Genomic DNA, 17,354 nt, shown 5'->3' with positions numbered 1-17,354 from the left:
CCGCAGAGTGAACCGCAGAGTGAGCCGCAGAGTGAGCCTTAGAGTGAGCCGCAGAGTGAGCCGCAGAGTGAGCCGCAGAGTGAGCCGCAGAGTGAGCCGCAGAGTGAGCCGCAGAGTGAGCCGCAGAGTGAGCCTTAGAGTGAGCCTTAGAGTGAACCGCAGAGTGAGCCGCAGAGTGAGCCTTAGAGTGAGCCGCAGAGTGAGCCGCAGAGTGAGCCGCAGAGTGAGCCGCAGAGTGAGCCGCAGAGTGAGCCGCAGAGTGAGCCGTAGAGTGAGCCGCAGAGTGAGCCGCAGAGTGAGCCGCAGAGTGAGCCGTAGAGTGAGCCGCAGAGTGAGCCGCAGAGTGAGCCTTAGAGTGAGCCTTAAAGTGAGCCGTAGAGTGAGCCTTTGAGTGAGCCGCAGAGTGAACCGCAGAGTGAGCCGCAGAGTGAGCCGCAGAGTGAGCCTTAGAGTGAGCCGCAGAGTGAGCCTTAAAGTGAGCCGTAGAGTGAGCCTTAGAGTGAGCCGCAGAGTGAACCGCAGAGTGAGCCTTAGAGTGAGCCTTAGAGTGAGCCTTAGAGTGAGCCGCAGAGTGAGCCGCAGAGTGAGCCGCAGAGTGAACCGCAGAGTGAGCCTTAGAGTGAGCCGCAGAGTGAACCGCAGAGTGAGCCTTAGAGTGAGCCGCAGAGTGAACCGCAGAGTGAGCCTTAGAGTGAGCCTTAGAGTGAGCCTTAGAGTGAGCCTTAGAGTGAGCCTTAGAGTGAGCCTTAGAGTGAGCCTTAGAGTGAGCCTTAGAGTGAGCCTTAGAGTGAGCCTTAGAGTGAGCCTTAGAGTGAGCCTTAGAGTGAGCCTTAGAGTGAGCCTTAGAGTGAGCCTTAGAGTGAGCCTTAGAGTGAGCCGCAGAGTGAGCCTTAGAGTGAGCCTTAGAGTGAGCCTTAGAGTGAGCCGCAGAGTGAGCCGCAGAGTGAGCCGCAGAGTGAACCGCAGAGTGAGCCGCAGAGTGAGCCGCAGAGTGAGCCGCAGAGTGAGCCGCAGAGTGAGCCGCAGAGTGAGCCGCAGAGTGAGCCGCAGAGTGAGCCGCAGAGTGAGCCTTAAAGTGAGCCGTAGAGTGAGCCTTAGAGTGAACCGCAGAGTGAGCCTTAGAGTGAGCCGCAGAGTGAGCCGCAGAGTGAGCCGCAGAGTGAGCCGCAGAGTGAACCGCAGAGTGAGCCTTAGAGTGAGCCTTAGAGTGAGCCTTAGAGTGAGCCTTAGAGTGAGCCGCAGAGTGAGCCGCAGAGTGAGCCGCAGAGTGAGCCGCAGAGTGAACCGCAGAGTGAGCCGCAGAGTGAGCCTTAGAGTGAGCCGCAGAGTGAGCCGCAGAGTGAGCCGCAGAGTGAGCCGCAGAGTGAGCCGCAGAGTGAGCCGCAGAGTGAGCCGCAGAGTGAGCCGTAGAGTGAGCCGCAGAGTGAGCCGCAGAGTGAGCCGCAGAGTGAGCCGTAGAGTGAGCCGCAGAGTGAGCCGCAGAGTGAGCCGCAGAGTGAGCCGCAGAGTGAGCCGCAGAGTGAGCCTTAGAGTGAGCCTTAAAGTGAGCCGTAGAGTGAGCCTTAGAGTGAGCCGCAGAGTGAACCGCAGAGTGAGCCTTAGAGTGAGCCTTAGAGTGAGCCGCAGAGTGAGCCGCAGAGTGAGCCGCAGAGTGAGCCGCAGAGTGAACCGCAGAGTGAGCCTTAGAGTGAGCCTTAGAGTGAGCCTTAGAGTGAGCCTTAGAGTGAGCCTTAGAGTGAGCCTTAGAGTGAGCCGCAGAGTGAGCCGTAGAGTGAGCCGCAGAGTGAGCCGCAGAGTGAGCCGCAGAGTGAGCCTTAGAGTGAGCCTTAGAGTGAGCCTTAGAGTGAGCCGTAGAGTGAGCCGCAGAGTGAGCCGCAGAGTGAGCCGCAGAGTGAGCCTTAGAGTGAACCGCAGAGTGAGCCTTAGAGTGAGCCTTAGAGTGAGCCTTAGAGTGAGCCGTAGAGTGAGCCGCAGAGTGAGCCGCAGAGTGAGCCGCAGAGTGAGCCGCAGAGTGAGCCGCAGAGTGAGCCTTAGAGTGAGCCTTAAAGTGAGCCGTAGAGTGAGCCGCAGAGTGAGCCGCAGAGTGAGCCGCAGAGTGAGCCGCAGAGTGAGCCGCAGAGTGAGCCGCAGAGTGAGCCGCAGAGTGAACCGCAGAGTGAGCCTTAGAGTGAGCCTTAGAGTGAGCCTTAGAGTGAGCCTTAGAGTGAGCCTTAGAGTGAGCCGCAGAGTGAGCCGCAGAGTGAGCCGCAGAGTGAGCCTTAGAGTGAGCCTTAGAGTGAGCCGCAGAGTGAGCCTTAGAGTGAGCCGCAGAGTGAGCCGCAGAGTGAGCCGCAGAGTGAACCGCAGAGTGAGCCGCAGAGTGAGCCTTAGAGTGAGCCTTAGAGTGAGCCGCAGAGTGAGCCGCAGAGTGAGCCGCAGAGTGAGCCGCAGAGTGAACCGCAGAGTGAGCCGCAGAGTGAGCCTTAGAGTGAGCCGCAGAGTGAGCCGCAGAGTGAGCCGCAGAGTGAGCCGCAGAGTGAGCCGCAGAGTGAGCCGCAGAGTGAGCCGCAGAGTGAGCCTTAGAGTGAGCCTTAGAGTGAACCGCAGAGTGAGCCTTAGAGTGAGCCGCAGAGTGAGCCGCAGAGTGAGCCGCAGAGTGAGCCGCAGAGTGAGCCGCAGAGTGAGCCGCAGAGTGAGCCGCAGAGTGAGCCGTAGAGTGAGCCGCAGAGTGAGCCGCAGAGTGAGCCGCAGAGTGAGCCGTAGAGTGAGCCGCAGAGTGAGCCGCAGAGTGAGCCTTAGAGTTAGCCTTAAAGTGAGCCGTAGAGTGAGCCTTTGAGTGAGCCGCAGAGTGAACCGCAGAGTGAGCCTTAGAGTGAGCCTTAGAGTGAGCCGTAGAGTGAGCCTTAGAGTGAGCCTTAGAGTGAGCCGTAGAGTGAGCCTTAGAGTGAGCCTTAGAGTGAGCCTTAGAGTGAGCCGCAGAGTGAGCCGCAGAGTGAACCGCGGAGTGAGCCTTAGAGTGAGCCTTAGAGTGAGCCTTAGAGTGAGCCGCAGAGTGAGCCGCAGAGTGAGCCTTAGAGTGAGCCGCAGAGTGAGCCGCAGAGTGAGCCTTAGAGTGAGCCGCAGAGTGAACCGCAGAGTGAGCCGCAGAGTGAGCCGCAGAGTGAGCCGCAGAGTGAGCCGCAGAGTGAGCCGCCGAGTGAGCCGCAGAGTGAGCCGTAGAGTGAGCCGCAGAGTGAGCCGCAGAGTGAGCCTTAGAGTGAGCCTTAAAGTGAGCCGTAGAGTGAGCCTTAGAGTGAGCCTTAGAGTGAGCCTTAGAGTGAGCCTTAGAGTGAGCCGCAGAGTGAGCCGCAGAGTGAACCGCAGAGTGAGCCTTAGAGTGAGCCTTAGAGTGAGCCTTAGAGTGAGCCTTAGAGTGAGCCTTAGAGTGAGCCATAGAGTGAGCCGCAGAGTGAGCCGCAGAGTGAGCCGCAGAGTGAGCCGCAGAGTGAGCCGCAGAGTGAGCCGCAGAGTGAGCCGCAGAGTGAGCCTTAGAGTGAGCCTTAGAGTGAGCCTTAGAGTGAGCCTTAGAGTGAGCCGCAGAGTGAGCCGCAGAGTGAACCGCAGAGTGAGCCTTAGAGTGAGCCTTAGAGTGAGCCGCAGAGTGAGCCGCAGAGTGAGCCGCAGAGTGAGCCGCAGAGTGAGCCGCAGAGTGAGCCGCAGAGTGAGCCGTAGAGTGAGCCGCAGAGTGAGCCGCAGAGTGAGCCGCAGAGTGTGCCGCAGAGTGAGCCTTAGAGTGAACCGCAGAGTGAGCCTTAAAGTGAGCCGTAGAGTGAGCCTTTGAGTGAGCCGCAGAGTGAACCGCAGAGTGAGCCTTAGAGTGAGCCTTAGAGTGAGCCGTAGAGTGAGCCTTAGAGTGAGCCTTAGAGTGAGCCGTAGAGTGAGCCTTAGAGTGAGCCTTAGAGTGAGCCGTAGAGTGAACCGCAGAGTGAGCCTTAGAGTGAGCCTTAGAGTGAGCCGTAGAGTGAGCCGTAGAGTGAGCCGCAGAGTGAGCCGCAGAGTGAGCCGCAGAGTGAGCCGCAGAGTGAGCCTTAGAGTGAGCCTTAAAGTGAGCCGTAGAGTGAGCCTTAGAGTGAGCCGCAGAGTGAACCGCAGAGTGAGCCTTAGAGTGAGCCGTAGAGTGAGCCTTAGAGTGAGCCTTAGAGTGAGCCGTAGAGTGAACCGCAGAGTGAGCCTTAGAGTGAGCCTTAGAGTGAGCCTTAGAGTGAGCCTTAGAGTGAGCCGTAGAGTGAGCCTTAGAGTGAGCCTTAAAGTGAGCCTTAAAGTGAGCCGTAGAGTGAGCCTTAGAGTGAGCCTTAGAGTGAGCCGCAGAGTGAACCGCAGAGTGAGCCGCAGAGTGAGCCTTAGAGTGAGCCGCAGAGTGAACCGCAGAGTGAGCCGCAGAGTGAGCCGCAGAGTGAGCCTTAGAGTGAGCCGCAGAGTGAACCGCAGAGTGAGCCGCAGAGTGAGCCGCAGAGTGAGCCGCAGAGTGAACCGCAGAGTGAGCCTTAGAGTGAACCGCAGAGTGAGCCGTAGAGTGAGCCTTAGAGTGAACCGCAGAGTGAGCCGCAGAGTGAACCGCAGAGTGAGCCGTAGAGTGAGCCGCAGAGTGAGCCGCAGAGTGAGCCGCAGAGTGAGCCGTAGAGTGAGCCGCAGAGTGAGCCGCAGAGTGAGCCTTAGAGTGAGCCTTAAAGTGAGCCGTAGAGTGAGCCTTTGAGTGAACCGCAGAGTGAACCGCAGAGTGAGCCTTAGAGTGAGCCTTAGAGTGAGCCGTAGAGTGAGCCTTAGAGTGAGCCTTAGAGTGAGCCTTAGAGTGAGCCGTAGAGTGAGCCTTAGAGTGAGCCTTAGAGTGAGCCGTAGAGTGAGCCGTAGAGTGAGCCTTAGAGTGAGCCTTAAAGTGAGCCTTAAAGTGAGCCGTAGAGTGAGCCTTAGAGTGAGCCTTAAAGTGAGCCTTAAAGTGAGCCGTAGAGTGAGCCTTAGAGTGAGCCTTAGAGTGAGCCGCAGAGTGAACCGCAGAGTGAGCCGCAGAGTGAGCCTTAGAGTGAGCCTTAAAGTGAGCCTTAAAGTGAGCCGTAGAGTGAGCCTTAGAGTGAGCCTTAAAGTGAGCCTTAAAGTGAGCCGTAGAGTGAGCCTTAGAGTGAGCCTTAGAGTGAGCCGCAGAGTGAACCGCAGAGTGAGCCTCAGAGTGAGCCTTAGAGTGAGCCGCAGAGTGAACCGCAGAGTGAGCCTTAGAGTGAACCGCAGAGTGAACCGCAGAGTGAGCCGCAGAGTGAGCCTTAGAGTGAACCGCAGAGTGAGCCGTAGAGTGAGCCTTAGAGTGAACCGCAGAGTGAGCCGTAGAGTGAGCCTTAGAGTGAGCCGCAGAGTGAGCTGTGAAGTTGTACGACTCAAAGAGCCACAGGAAAAGTATTTTCCGTGTATTTTAAAACGACTTCATGTTTTTACTTTTGGGACGAGATGATTTGTTTAAACGATAATCATAATTATTAGTGAGAGTTTTAGAGTTCAGTCTGTGTTTATGTCACCGTCACTTTTACACCGCGTATTTGAATGTAACATTTCAAATCGTGAACAAAGGTTAAATCGTGATGACCAACTCCAGACTTGACTTTTCTTCTTCTCGCTCTGGTCAGGTGTTGTACCCTCTCCTGCCCGCTCTTCTGGACTGTAACCCGTTCAGGGGGAGTGTGGACGCTCCAGTGGTGCTGGACGCTCCTGCTCCTGTCCCACCACCTGCTCCTGTCCCAGAGGAGGTCCAGCAGGTGGTGGAGGCTCCTGTCCCAGAGGAGGTCCAGCAGGTGGTGGAGGCTCCTGTCCCAGAGGAGGTCCAGCAGGTGGTGGAGCAGGTGGTGGAGGCTCCTGTCCCAGAGGAGGTCCAGCAGGTGGTGGAGGCTCCTGTCCCAGAGAAGGTCCAGCAGGTGGTGGAGGCTCCTGTCCCAGAGGAGGTCCAGCAGGTGGTGGAGGCTCCTGTCCCAGAGGAGGTCCAGCAGGTGGTGGAGGCTCCTGTCCCAGAGGAGGTCCAGCAGGTGGTGGAGGTCCTCACACAAACATGGCGCCTGCTGCAGGACGCTCAGCTGCATCCGGAGGTATCGGCTCAGCTCATGGCGTACCTCTTCTACTTCATCAACGCGTCGCTCTTCAACTCGCTCATGGAAAGAGGTTTGTGGAGATATAACGATGTTTCCATGACAACACTAATGCACAATTACAGGTTTGGCTCTGAATAGTTCATTGGCAGAGACATGTCCCACGTGTCTTCTCTCTGTGTGGAGGACATGATTGTGGCTGGACATATTCACAATAACAATAGTGATATTGAGAGAATAAAAGTGCTAAAATGTGTCTGTAAATGTCATAAATGGACCATGAAAGTGTAGAAATATCACTTTATACGTTTGGGAGATGTTTCTGTCTCTTTTTGAGCTCATTTTACATTGAATTACAATCTCACTGTTTCATATTTCAGACACTTTTTAAATTTTTATTTGAATCTGTACTTTTGCAGCATTTTTCTCTGTAATCATATACTTGATATTCAGCTTTCATTCTCAAAACAACATTCTCACTGGGAGTGCAGTTATTCTTGTGGCGATACTGCCCTCCACTGGTGACAAAGGGAACTGCATCCTTCAGGTTTATGGCTCCTGGGGTCACATGGCTCCTGGGGTCACATGCCGGGTCACACGTGTGCTTCTTGTAGGTTCTGAGGCGGGTTTCTACCAGTGGTCCAGAGGGGTGCAGCTCCGGGCCAGTCTGGACCTGATCCTGGACTGGGCTCATGAGAACGGCCTGGGACAAGTGTCCCTGGAGCAGAGCCTGAAGCTGTCCTGTGCCCTCAACCTGCTGGCCACGCCCCCCAAGACTCTGCTCAAGGTCAAACATCTCATGCACCGAGACTTCCACTTCACACGTGACTGTCCCGGGACACGGCTCCTCAACAGACTTTTCAAGTATTTTATATTCAATTTATTTTAGTAACGCCCAAAATCACAACAGCAATCGCCTCGAAGAAATGTAACGTTAATAATACGAACTTGGTGTTATTGTTATACATTTAGTTTGTTGTGATTCTGATTATATGAATAAATCTAACAGAGATTTATTCACCTGAATCTAGACAAAAAACCTACTACATAAATGCTAAATAAGAATTATCTTTAAGCTAACAGTAAAATCCACTGGCAGATGATTTCACTTCATTCAAGGACATTTTGCCTAGTGTATTCCTCTAGTTGTAAGGTGTAATTCTGCAGTGCAGTACCACAGACTGACCACTGGTCAGTGGCAGGTTTGACCTCTGGTGACCTTCAGAATAAAGTCACTTTTGTCAACTTTGCCATTTAATCCAGATAGATGAATATTTTGTATACTTTCAAAACTCAGATCGATGGCGCAGATGCAGTGGAACAAAGAAGATTAGTTTAAGATAAACTGTGTAAACAAATAGATCAAAAGGAGGCTCCGCCCACTGAGAAGGCCTTATTCAGAGGAGGATATAATATATCTTTTTTCACACTAGATCCACAGATTGAGAAGGATATATATATTTTTTTTCTTAAAACAATGTTTAACAAATATTGTTCTACTTCTACTCACCTCACACTCAGTACTTTACACATCTGACAGTTATGTTTACATTATGACAGTTATGTTTACATTATGACAGTTATGTTTACGTTATGACAGTTATGTTTACATTATGACAGTTATGTTTACATTATGACAGTTATGTTTACGTTATGACAGTTATGTTTACATTATGACAGTTATGTTTACATTATGACAGTTATGTTTACGTTATGACAGTTATGTTTACATTATGACAGTTATGTTTACGTTATGACAGTTATGTTTACGTTATGACAGTTATGACATTATGACAGTTATGTTTACATTATGACGGTTATGTTTACATTATGACAGTTATGTTTACGTTATGACAGTTATGTTTACGTTATGACAGTTATGTTTACATTATGACAGTTATGTTTACGTTATGACAGTTATGTTTACATTATGACAGTTATGTTTACGTTATGACAGTTATGTTTACATTATGACAGTTATGTTTACATTATGACAGTTATGTTTACGTTATGACAGTTATGTTTACATTATGACAGTTATGTTTACGTTATGACAGTTATGTTTACATTATGACAGTTATGTTTACATTATGACAGTTATGTTTACGTTATGACAGTTATGTTTACATTATGACAGTTATGTTTACGTTATGACAGTTATGTTTACATTATGACAGTTATGTTTACGTTATGACAGTTATGTTTACGTTATGACAGTTATGTTTACATTATGACAGTTATGTTTACATTATGACAGTTATGTTTACGTTATGACAGTTATGTTTACGTTATGACAGTTATGTTTACATTATGATAAACACATTGCAATAAAAGAGCAAAGTAAACCTCATTAAAAGAAAAAGATGCATCGTACATAGAACAGTTACACATCTCTGACCCGTTGTGTTGTCTTGTGTGTGTCTCATGTGTGTGTCTCATGTGTGTGTCTCATGTGTGTGTCTCGCGTGTGTGTGTGTCTCGTGTGTGTGTGTGTGTCTCGTGTGTGTGTGTGTGTCTCGTGTGTGTGTGTGTGTGTCTCGTGTGTGTGTGTGTGTCTCGTGTGTGTGTGTGTGTCTCGTGTGTGTGTGTCTCGTGTGTGTGTGTCTCGTGTGTGTGTGTGTCTCGTGTGTGTGTGTGTCTCGTGTGTGTGTGTGTGTCTCGTGTGTGTGTGTGTGTCTCGTGTGTGTGTGTCTCGTGTGTGTGTGTGTGTCTCGTGTGTGTGTGTGTGTCTCGTGTGTGTGTGTCTCGTGTGTGTGTGTGTGTGTCTCGTGTGTGTGTGTGTCTCGTGTGTGTGTGTGTGTCTCGTGTGTGTGTGTGTGTCTCGTGTGTGTGTGTCTCGTGTGTGTGTGTGTGTCTCGTGTGTGTGTGTGTGTCTCGTGTGTGTGTGTGTGTCTCGTGTGTGTGTGTCTCGTGTGTGTGTCGCGTGTGTGTGTGTGTCTCGTGTGTGTGTCTCATGTGTGTGTCTCGTGTGTGTGTGTGTGTCTCGCGTGTGTGTCTTGCGTGTGTGTCTTGCGTGTGTGTCTCATGTGTGTGTCTCGTGTGTGTTTGTGCAGACGTGTTGGGCCTCTCTGCGCTCGCTCTTTCCTGCACTACATCCTGCACAGCTGCACCACCTGCTGAGCCTGTATGGGCCCCTGTATGGGCCCCTGCATGGGCCCCTGCATGGACCCCTGTCCCAGCCCCAGAGCATGTGGAGCCCATCGGCCCCTGACCAAGCGGCAGCTCTGCACACGTGTAAGAGCCACATTTCAAATCTCTGAAAAACAACATGACGAGACAGAAGAGATGCTTTAGATTCAGAACTGATATTTTGAATTGTTTCGTGTTCACTTCACTTTCCTGAGGGTCAGAAGGGAAGTGGCCCTCAGGCTGTTATGCTTTAACAACAACCAATACTGAACCTGGATTAAACCAGGACTAGACCAGTCCCAACCGGGTCTGAACCAGGACTAGACCAAACCAAAGCAGTAAACTGGGCACCTGCTGACCCTAAGACAAGGTCAGGGGTTTTTCGAGCAGTTGGATCCTCACTAGGTTTACATCTAGAGCTGTTTGTGCCACCTCAGATTTACCTGGATTACTGCAGCAGGTGAGAAGCCTAACAAGAGACAGAGACCACACATGTTTAGGATCTTAGGGTCTTTAGAGTCTTACCATCATGTTTGCTCTTTGACCTGCTGTAACTGGGACAGTGGGGTTCTGTGCGTTAACGTGATTTTAGTCTCAGTAAACCTGTCTGGCTGCTCAGGTGACGTGTTGGAGAGTTTCGACACCCACCACCCTTTGGTGCTGCCGGACGGGGGCTTCCACTTCCACTTGGACTCACCCGTGGCTGAGTGTGGACTGAGCGAGCAGCTGGACGAGCTCAGACACTTCATTTGGAACATTTGTGAATCCAGCGAGCACCAGGTAAACGGGACAATCCTTCTAAACTCTTCCGAACACGTTTGAGAAGCGCAGGAAGATCTCCACCTCCTGTCCACACGGAACAGTCTGACAGCTGCAGCGACAAGATCAATATTAGGTTGGAAATGATGAGTAATGGGAGTTTGAGCGAGGTGGGAATGTTGTCACAGGTTGACTTTGTTTTTATGAGCCTCAAATAAAAAGATGTTGTGAAGTTAATGTGATTTTCCCACAGTCACACGCAAATCCAGCACCAAAAGAGAATCCAACTGTAACTGTAAAAGGAAAACCTCTGCTTAGTGTGTGCGTTGCTCTGTTCAGACCTCCGTGTCTTTGGCGCCGCTCCAGCCCCTCAGACGGGTGTTTCCTGCCACCTGCAGCCGTGTTTTGCCGCGTCCGTGCCACTTTCACTGGGCTTCAGCGGCACTCGCACCCTACGACTTAAGGCTGGTTCAGAGTCCTCTGTTAATCCTTCTAGTTGATCCTGGAGAGGTCTGCGTGGACTTGACCGAGACGTCTCGTTCTTTTTGTGCTGGGTGTTTTGGTCGGGGAGTGACCACATGACGCTGTTTAACCAATGAAAAATGGTGACCTGTATCAGCCGAGCGGACAGTGTTGTAGCTGTGCACTCATGGTCGTGCGTTCATCGTGAGCAGGCGATCGCAGCTCGTAACCCCCGTACACGGCAGAACTCAGACGTACAGAGGAGCCAAAGTTCAGCACGGTTTCAAAATTGTTGTGCGACTAAAATTTGTGTCAAAATCGACCCAGAAATGGCAGTGAAAACATAACTTTGGAGTTGTAAGAACCAGATGCTGTCACAGCTCCGGGTCTTCCGGGCGGTCAGACAACTGCTGTAACTGTGCCCCGCCCACTGACCAGGGCCGACGGGATTTTAAGACGATCCAAAAGACAATTATAAACCCTTTACCGGACACTGTAAAGTTGCTAGCGTTAGCCGCCTGCCTTAGCTTGAGATCACAGGCCAAAAGTTGAATAATCCAGTCCGTTTGTTGTCATGCGAGATCCGTTTAATAAAATATGTATGATAATTATTAGTCCATAAATATGTGCGTATCAGACAGATTTGACCAATATGTATTACGGAAATCCATTTTGTTATTTTTGGCTTTTTTCACTCTGACACCAGAGTCTTGTGAGCTGCGGCGAGGAGGAAGTAGTGAGTCTGCATAAGTGCGCAGGAGTGTGAACTCAGCTCCACTTCCTGTAATTTTAAACTTTTATAAGTTTCCCTTCTTTATCTAACTTAACTGATGTAAAACTGATAAATATGTAACCCAGGTATTGTCCACCAAATTAAGTAATCTACCAAACTAATTAGATATGCAGGAGAATCTCATATGGACTGCAAAAAATAAATAAAATCTGGTATAAAAATGTCTGGAAATATAGTGTGTATTTGATGAAGTATGAATTGTAGTTTAATTCAGCTTCAGAACACAAGTCATTGGAATATTCTTTGTCTTTTCTTAGGTTCTTCCAGAAGGTCACGTCAGAGCTGACAATAACACTCTGTCGCCCTCTGCTGCTGCTGCTGAGCACTACAACAACACGCTGCAACAAACACGTCAACACCTTGAGCTTCAAACCCAACAAGACGACAGCGAGGCCGGGACACAACCTGCTGTGGGCTCATCGTGTCTGTTCACTCCTCCCAACACGCTTCACACGCCCCTCAACACGCTTCACACTCCCCTCAACACGCCTTCCGACACGCTTCACACGCTTCCCAACACGCTTCACACTCCCCTCAACACGCCTCCCAACACGCCACCCAAAACACTTCCCAACACACTTCACACGCTTCCCAACACCCCTCCCAACACACTTCCCAACACGCTTCACACATTTCCCAACACGCTTCCCAACACGCTTCCCAACACGCTTTACACGCTTCCCAACACACTTCCCAACACGCCTCCCAACACGCTTCCCAACAAGCTTCCCAACACGCCTCCCAACACGCTTCCCAACACGCTTTACACGCTTCCCAACACACTTCCCAACACGCCTCCCAACACGCTTCCCAACAAGCTTCCCAACACGCCTCCCAACACGCCTCCCAACACGCTTTACACGCTTCCCAACACACTTCCCAACACGCCTCCCAACACGCTTCCCAACAAGCTTCCCAACAAGCTTCCCAACACGCCTCCCAACACGCTTCCCAACACGCCACCCAACACGCTTCCCAACAAGCTTCCCAACACGCCTCCCAACACGCTTCCCAACACGCCTCCCAACACGCTTTACACGCTTCCCAACACGCCTCCCAACACGCTTCCCAACACGCCTCCCAACACGCTTCCCAACACGCTTTACACGCTTCCCAACACGCCTCCCAACACGCTTCCCAACACACCTCCCAACACGCTTCCCAACTCGCTTCACATGCTTCCCAACATGGCTCCCAACACACTTCCCAACACGCCTCCCAACACGCCTCCCAACACGCCTCCCAACACGCCTCCCAACACGCTTTACACGCTTCCCAACACACTTCCCAACACGCCTCCCAACACGCTTCCCAACAAGCTTCCCAACAAGCTTCCCAACACGCCTCCCAACACGCTTCCCAACACGCCACCCAACACGCTTCCCAACAAGCTTCCCAACACGCCTCCCAACACGCTTCCCAACACGCCTCCCAACACGCTTTACACGCTTCCCAACACGCCTCCCAACACGCTTCCCAACACGCCTCCCAACACGCTTCCCAACACGCTTTACACGCTTCCCAACACGCCTCCCAACACGCTTCCCAACACGCTTTACACGCCTCCCAACACGCTTCCCAACACGCTTTACACGCTTCCCAACACACCTCCCAACACGCTTCCCAACTCGCTTCACATGCTTCCCAACATGGCTCCCAACACACTTCCCAACACGCCTCCCAACACGCTTCCCAAAAAGCTTCCCAACATGCCTCCCAACAAGCTTCCCAACACGCCTCCCAACACGCTTCCCAACACGCCACCCAACACGCTTCCCAACACGCCTCCCAACATGCTTCACACTCCCCTCAACACGCCTCCCACTCACAACAGGCCTTACACTCAGAACACGCCTCACACTCACAACACGCTTCAAACTCACAACACGCCTCACAACACGCCTCACACTCACAACACGCCTCACACTCACAACACGCCTCACAACACGCCTCACACTCACAACACGCCTCACACTCACAACACGCCTCACAACACGCCTCACACTCACAACACGCCTCACAACACGCCTCACAACACGCCTCACAACACGCCTCACACTCACAACACGCCTCACTCTCACAACACGCCTCACAACACGCCTCACAACACGCCTCACAACACGCCTCACACTCACAACACGCCTCACTCTCACAACACGCCTCACAACACGCCTCACAACACGCCTCACTCTCACAACACGCCTCACAACACGCCTCACTCTCACAACACGCCTCACAACACGCCTCACAACACGCCTCACAACACGCCTCACACTCACAACACGCCTCACTCTCACAACACGCCTCACAACACGCCTCACAACACGCCTCACAACACGCCTCACACTCACAACACGCCTCACTCTCACAACACGCCTCACAACACGCCTCACAACACGCCTCACTCTCACAACACGCCTCACAACACGCCTCACTCTCACAACACGCCTCACAACACGCCTCACAACACGCCTCACACTCACAACATGCCTCACAACATGCCTCACAACACGCCTCACAACACGCTTCCCAACACGCCACCCAACACGCTTCCCAACAAGCTTCCCAACACGCCTCCCAACACGCTTCCCAACACGCCACCCAACACGCTTCCCAACAAGCTTCCCAACACGCCTCCCAACACGCTTCCCAACACGCCTCCCAACACGCTTTACACGCTTCCCAACACGCCTCCCAACACGCTTCCCAACACGCCTCCCAACACGCTTCCCAACACGCTTTACACGCTTCCCAACACGCCTCCCAACACGCTTCCCAACACGCTTTACACGCCTCCCAACACGCTTCCCAACACGCTTTACACGCTTCCCAACACACCTCCCAACACGCTTCCCAACTCGCTTCACATGCTTCCCAACATGGCTCCCAACACACTTCCCAACACGCCTCCCAACACGCTTCCCAAAAAGCTTCCCAACATGCCTCCCAACAAGCTTCCCAACACGCCTCCCAACACGCTTCCCAACACGCCACCCAACACGCTTCCCAACACGCCTCCCAACATGCTTCACACTCCCCTCAACACGCCTCCCACTCACAACAGGCCTTACACTCAGAACACGCCTCACACTCACAACACGCTTCAAACTCACAACACACCTCACAACACGCCTCACACTCACAACACGCCTCACACTCACAACACGCCTCACAACACGCCTCACACTCACAACACGCCTCACACTCACAACACGCCTCACAACACGCCTCACACTCACAACACGCCTCACAACACGCCTCACAACACGCCTCACAACACGCCTCACACTCACAACACGCCTCACTCTCACAACACGCCTCACAACACGCCTCACAACACGCCTCACAACACGCCTCACACTCACAACACGCCTCACTCTCACAACACGCCTCACAACACGCCTCACAACACGCCTCACTCTCACAACACGCCTCACAACACGCCTCACTCTCACAACACGCCTCACAACACGCCTCACAACACGCCTCACACTCACAACATGCCTCACAACATGCCTCACAACACGCCTCACAACACGCCTCACAACACGCCTCACAACACGCCCCACAACACGCCTCACACTCAGAACACGCCTCACACGGCGCGTCAGAACCCATCACCACAACTGAATGAAACTAAACCATGGACATCTAACGGAGACGTCCTAAAAGGTTATTTGAACGTATGTTGGATGGTTGATTGGCCAGTAGAGGGCGGTGCATCGTTTTAGAATGTATAATTGTACATGTTTATAGTGAAATTGCGATTTAACAAATGGCTGACTTTGAGAGCTTTCTGATTGGTTTATTTACTTACTCACTTTAGTTAAAAAAAGAGATGTATAAAATATCTAAATATCTAAATATAAAAAATAACAAAATTCAAGGTGACCTGGGCTAAAGTGAACTGCAGCTCACATCATAAAAACATTTACGCACATTAAAAATTCAAACTGGACCACATTTCCAAGCACAAACAATGTTCATCGGATTTTTGTTTATAGTGAAAATCTTCCTCCAAAAAATTAAAAAACAGCTCAGAAAGTTTCATTTCAAACCAAATAATTCATTCATTGCTTTAAAGGCTAAAGTGCATCATACGATATGAGGTAAGAACCCAAACACAAAATGTTCAGATCAGATTCCATAACTGTTACCAAACAATTGTGTTTGTGAGCAGGACCACACCTCCACAGTCTTCACACCTCTATTGCTAAAGGCTGATTTATTGTCCTCCGTCTAATCTGACCTGAGCTGACCTGCCCGACACAAACTCCGGCCAATAACAAAGCTTGCGGCTCTTTGTCCATGTGCTTCCATGTGCTTTGTAATTGGCTGCTGTGTGGGTCGGGCAGGTCAGCGTGGATTTGAGGGAGGACTATAAATCAGCCTTCACGCCTCAGTCACCGGTTGATCTTGATCTGTCGAAAGACAGAGAGACAGGCTACAAAAGTCTGTTAGTTAATGTCACAAGCTCTAGTATCACCCCAGAAGACGGAATTTTTGGGGATCTGCTGAGCGTTGATGATTCCAGTGTCCTGTGAGCCAGAGGATTCCCCAACTGCGCGTGCCTACCTATCCACCCAGCCACCTTCTTCCACTTATCCAGGGCGGGGTCGCTGGGCAGCAATCTAAGCAGGGACTCAGGGATTCTGGGGCGTCCAGGAGCATCCGGAACAGATGCCCGAGCCACCTGAGCTCTACGCCGAGCTCCTCCCCATGTGACTGAGCTCCCCACCCTATCTAAGAGAGCGCCCAGCCACCCGGCGGAGGAAACTTATTTCAACCGCTTGTATCTGCAATCTTGTCCTTTTGGTCATTACCTTTGGTGAGAGAAAAAATGTAGATTGAGCGACTCAGCTCCTTCTTCACCAGAACCGTCCAAAACAGCGACCACCTCACTCAACATGCTGCACCAAGCAGTCGCTACGGCGCTCCATCCTTCCCTCACTCGTGAACAAGACCTAAATACTTGAACTCCTCCACTTGGGGCAAGGACTCCCCACCCACCTGGAGAGGTCAAGGCTTTTTCCAGTTGAGAACCATGGCCTCGGATTTGGAGCTGATTCTCATCCCAGACGCTTCACACTCGGCTGCAAACCGTCCCAGTGCAGCTGCAGGAAAACATCGTCATCGTCAAACAGCAGAGATGAGATCCTGTGGTCCCCAAACCGGACACAACCCTGACCACACCCTCCGACCCCTGACTGCGCCTAGAAATTCTGTCCATGAAAACAATGAACAGAACCGGTGACAAAGGGCAGCCGTGAGGAGTCCCACACGCACTGGGAACAGGTCTGACTTACTGTCGGCAATGAACACAGCTCCTGCTCCGGTCATACAGGGACCGGACAGCCCTGAGCAAAGGGCCCCGGACCCCGTACTCCCGGAGCACTCCCCAAAGAACACCCCGAGGGACACGGTCGAAAGCCTTCTCCAGATCCACAAAGCACATGTGGATTTGCCTCAACGACCCCTGCTGACCTCTACCTCCAGGGCATGTACCTGCGGCCGCCCTCAACTCCTCCATCATCAGTGGTATTCCTGCTCTCCACCTCGCTCGCCTTCTACTCCTCGTTCACCCAGAACCCTACGCCATTGGATCTAAAACTTAGGGTTGGGTAACGGGAGATTTTTGATGGACCACATGAACGAGCGTTCATGCCGCTGCTCCTCATTGCAGTGCAGAGGAGGTACTTATTCTCAAAACTGTTGTGTGACTGTTAAAATACTTTTTTGAGTGACACTTTGGCCATAGTAACGGTTTATTGAGAGTAATCTGCACTTCCTTGATCCGCGTTTCTGACGTAATCAAAGCAACTCAAGCAACTCCTCTCCCCATTCTTCAGAGCTATCGGCTCCCAATGACCTCCTTCAATGTCCTTAGCATCTGCACTTTTGTTAACCACTCACTCCTTGCGAAACAACAGCATCGTTGTTATGGAAAGGGTTTATGCAAGCCCAAAGTCTGCCTCTAACATCTAACCTTCTCAAACGCTGCATACATACTACACTCCGCACAGGTTACATCTCTCATGCTCAACCTACCAATTGTGTGCATGTTCTTGCTCGCCTTCTTGAGTGTTTGTAATTCCCTCCAAATTCGAGCTAATTCGACCCATCCATTAATC

General features: G+C 51.6%; 1 protein-coding gene across 1 annotated transcript in view; it reads left to right on the top strand.

The window, feature by feature from the left end:
- LOC140373435 (uncharacterized) overlaps positions 1 to 17,354 on the top strand; it is a 46,549-nt gene that overhangs the window by 20,178 nt on the left and 9,017 nt on the right. The window contains exons 7-13 of the mRNA XM_072459903.1: positions 5,628 to 5,747; positions 6,012 to 6,153; positions 6,695 to 6,867; positions 9,134 to 9,314; positions 9,829 to 9,989; positions 11,481 to 13,057; positions 14,714 to 14,895. Of these exons, the coding sequence (XP_072316004.1) occupies positions 5,628 to 5,747; positions 6,012 to 6,153; positions 6,695 to 6,867; positions 9,134 to 9,314; positions 9,829 to 9,989; positions 11,481 to 13,057; positions 14,714 to 14,895 (2,536 nt within the window). The remainder of the gene's footprint in view (positions 1 to 5,627; positions 5,748 to 6,011; positions 6,154 to 6,694; positions 6,868 to 9,133; positions 9,315 to 9,828; positions 9,990 to 11,480; positions 13,058 to 14,713; positions 14,896 to 17,354) is intronic.

This window comes from Eucyclogobius newberryi, unplaced genomic scaffold (genome assembly GCF_026437365.1).
Source record: "Eucyclogobius newberryi isolate DKJ021-1_F unplaced genomic scaffold, fEucNew1.0.hap1 SCAF_292, whole genome shotgun sequence".
In the NCBI taxonomy this organism is placed as follows: Eukaryota; Metazoa; Chordata; class Actinopteri; order Gobiiformes; family Gobiidae; genus Eucyclogobius; species Eucyclogobius newberryi.
Note: the sequence above shows the minus strand (reverse complement) of the source record. Positions and strands in the feature narration are given on the sequence as shown.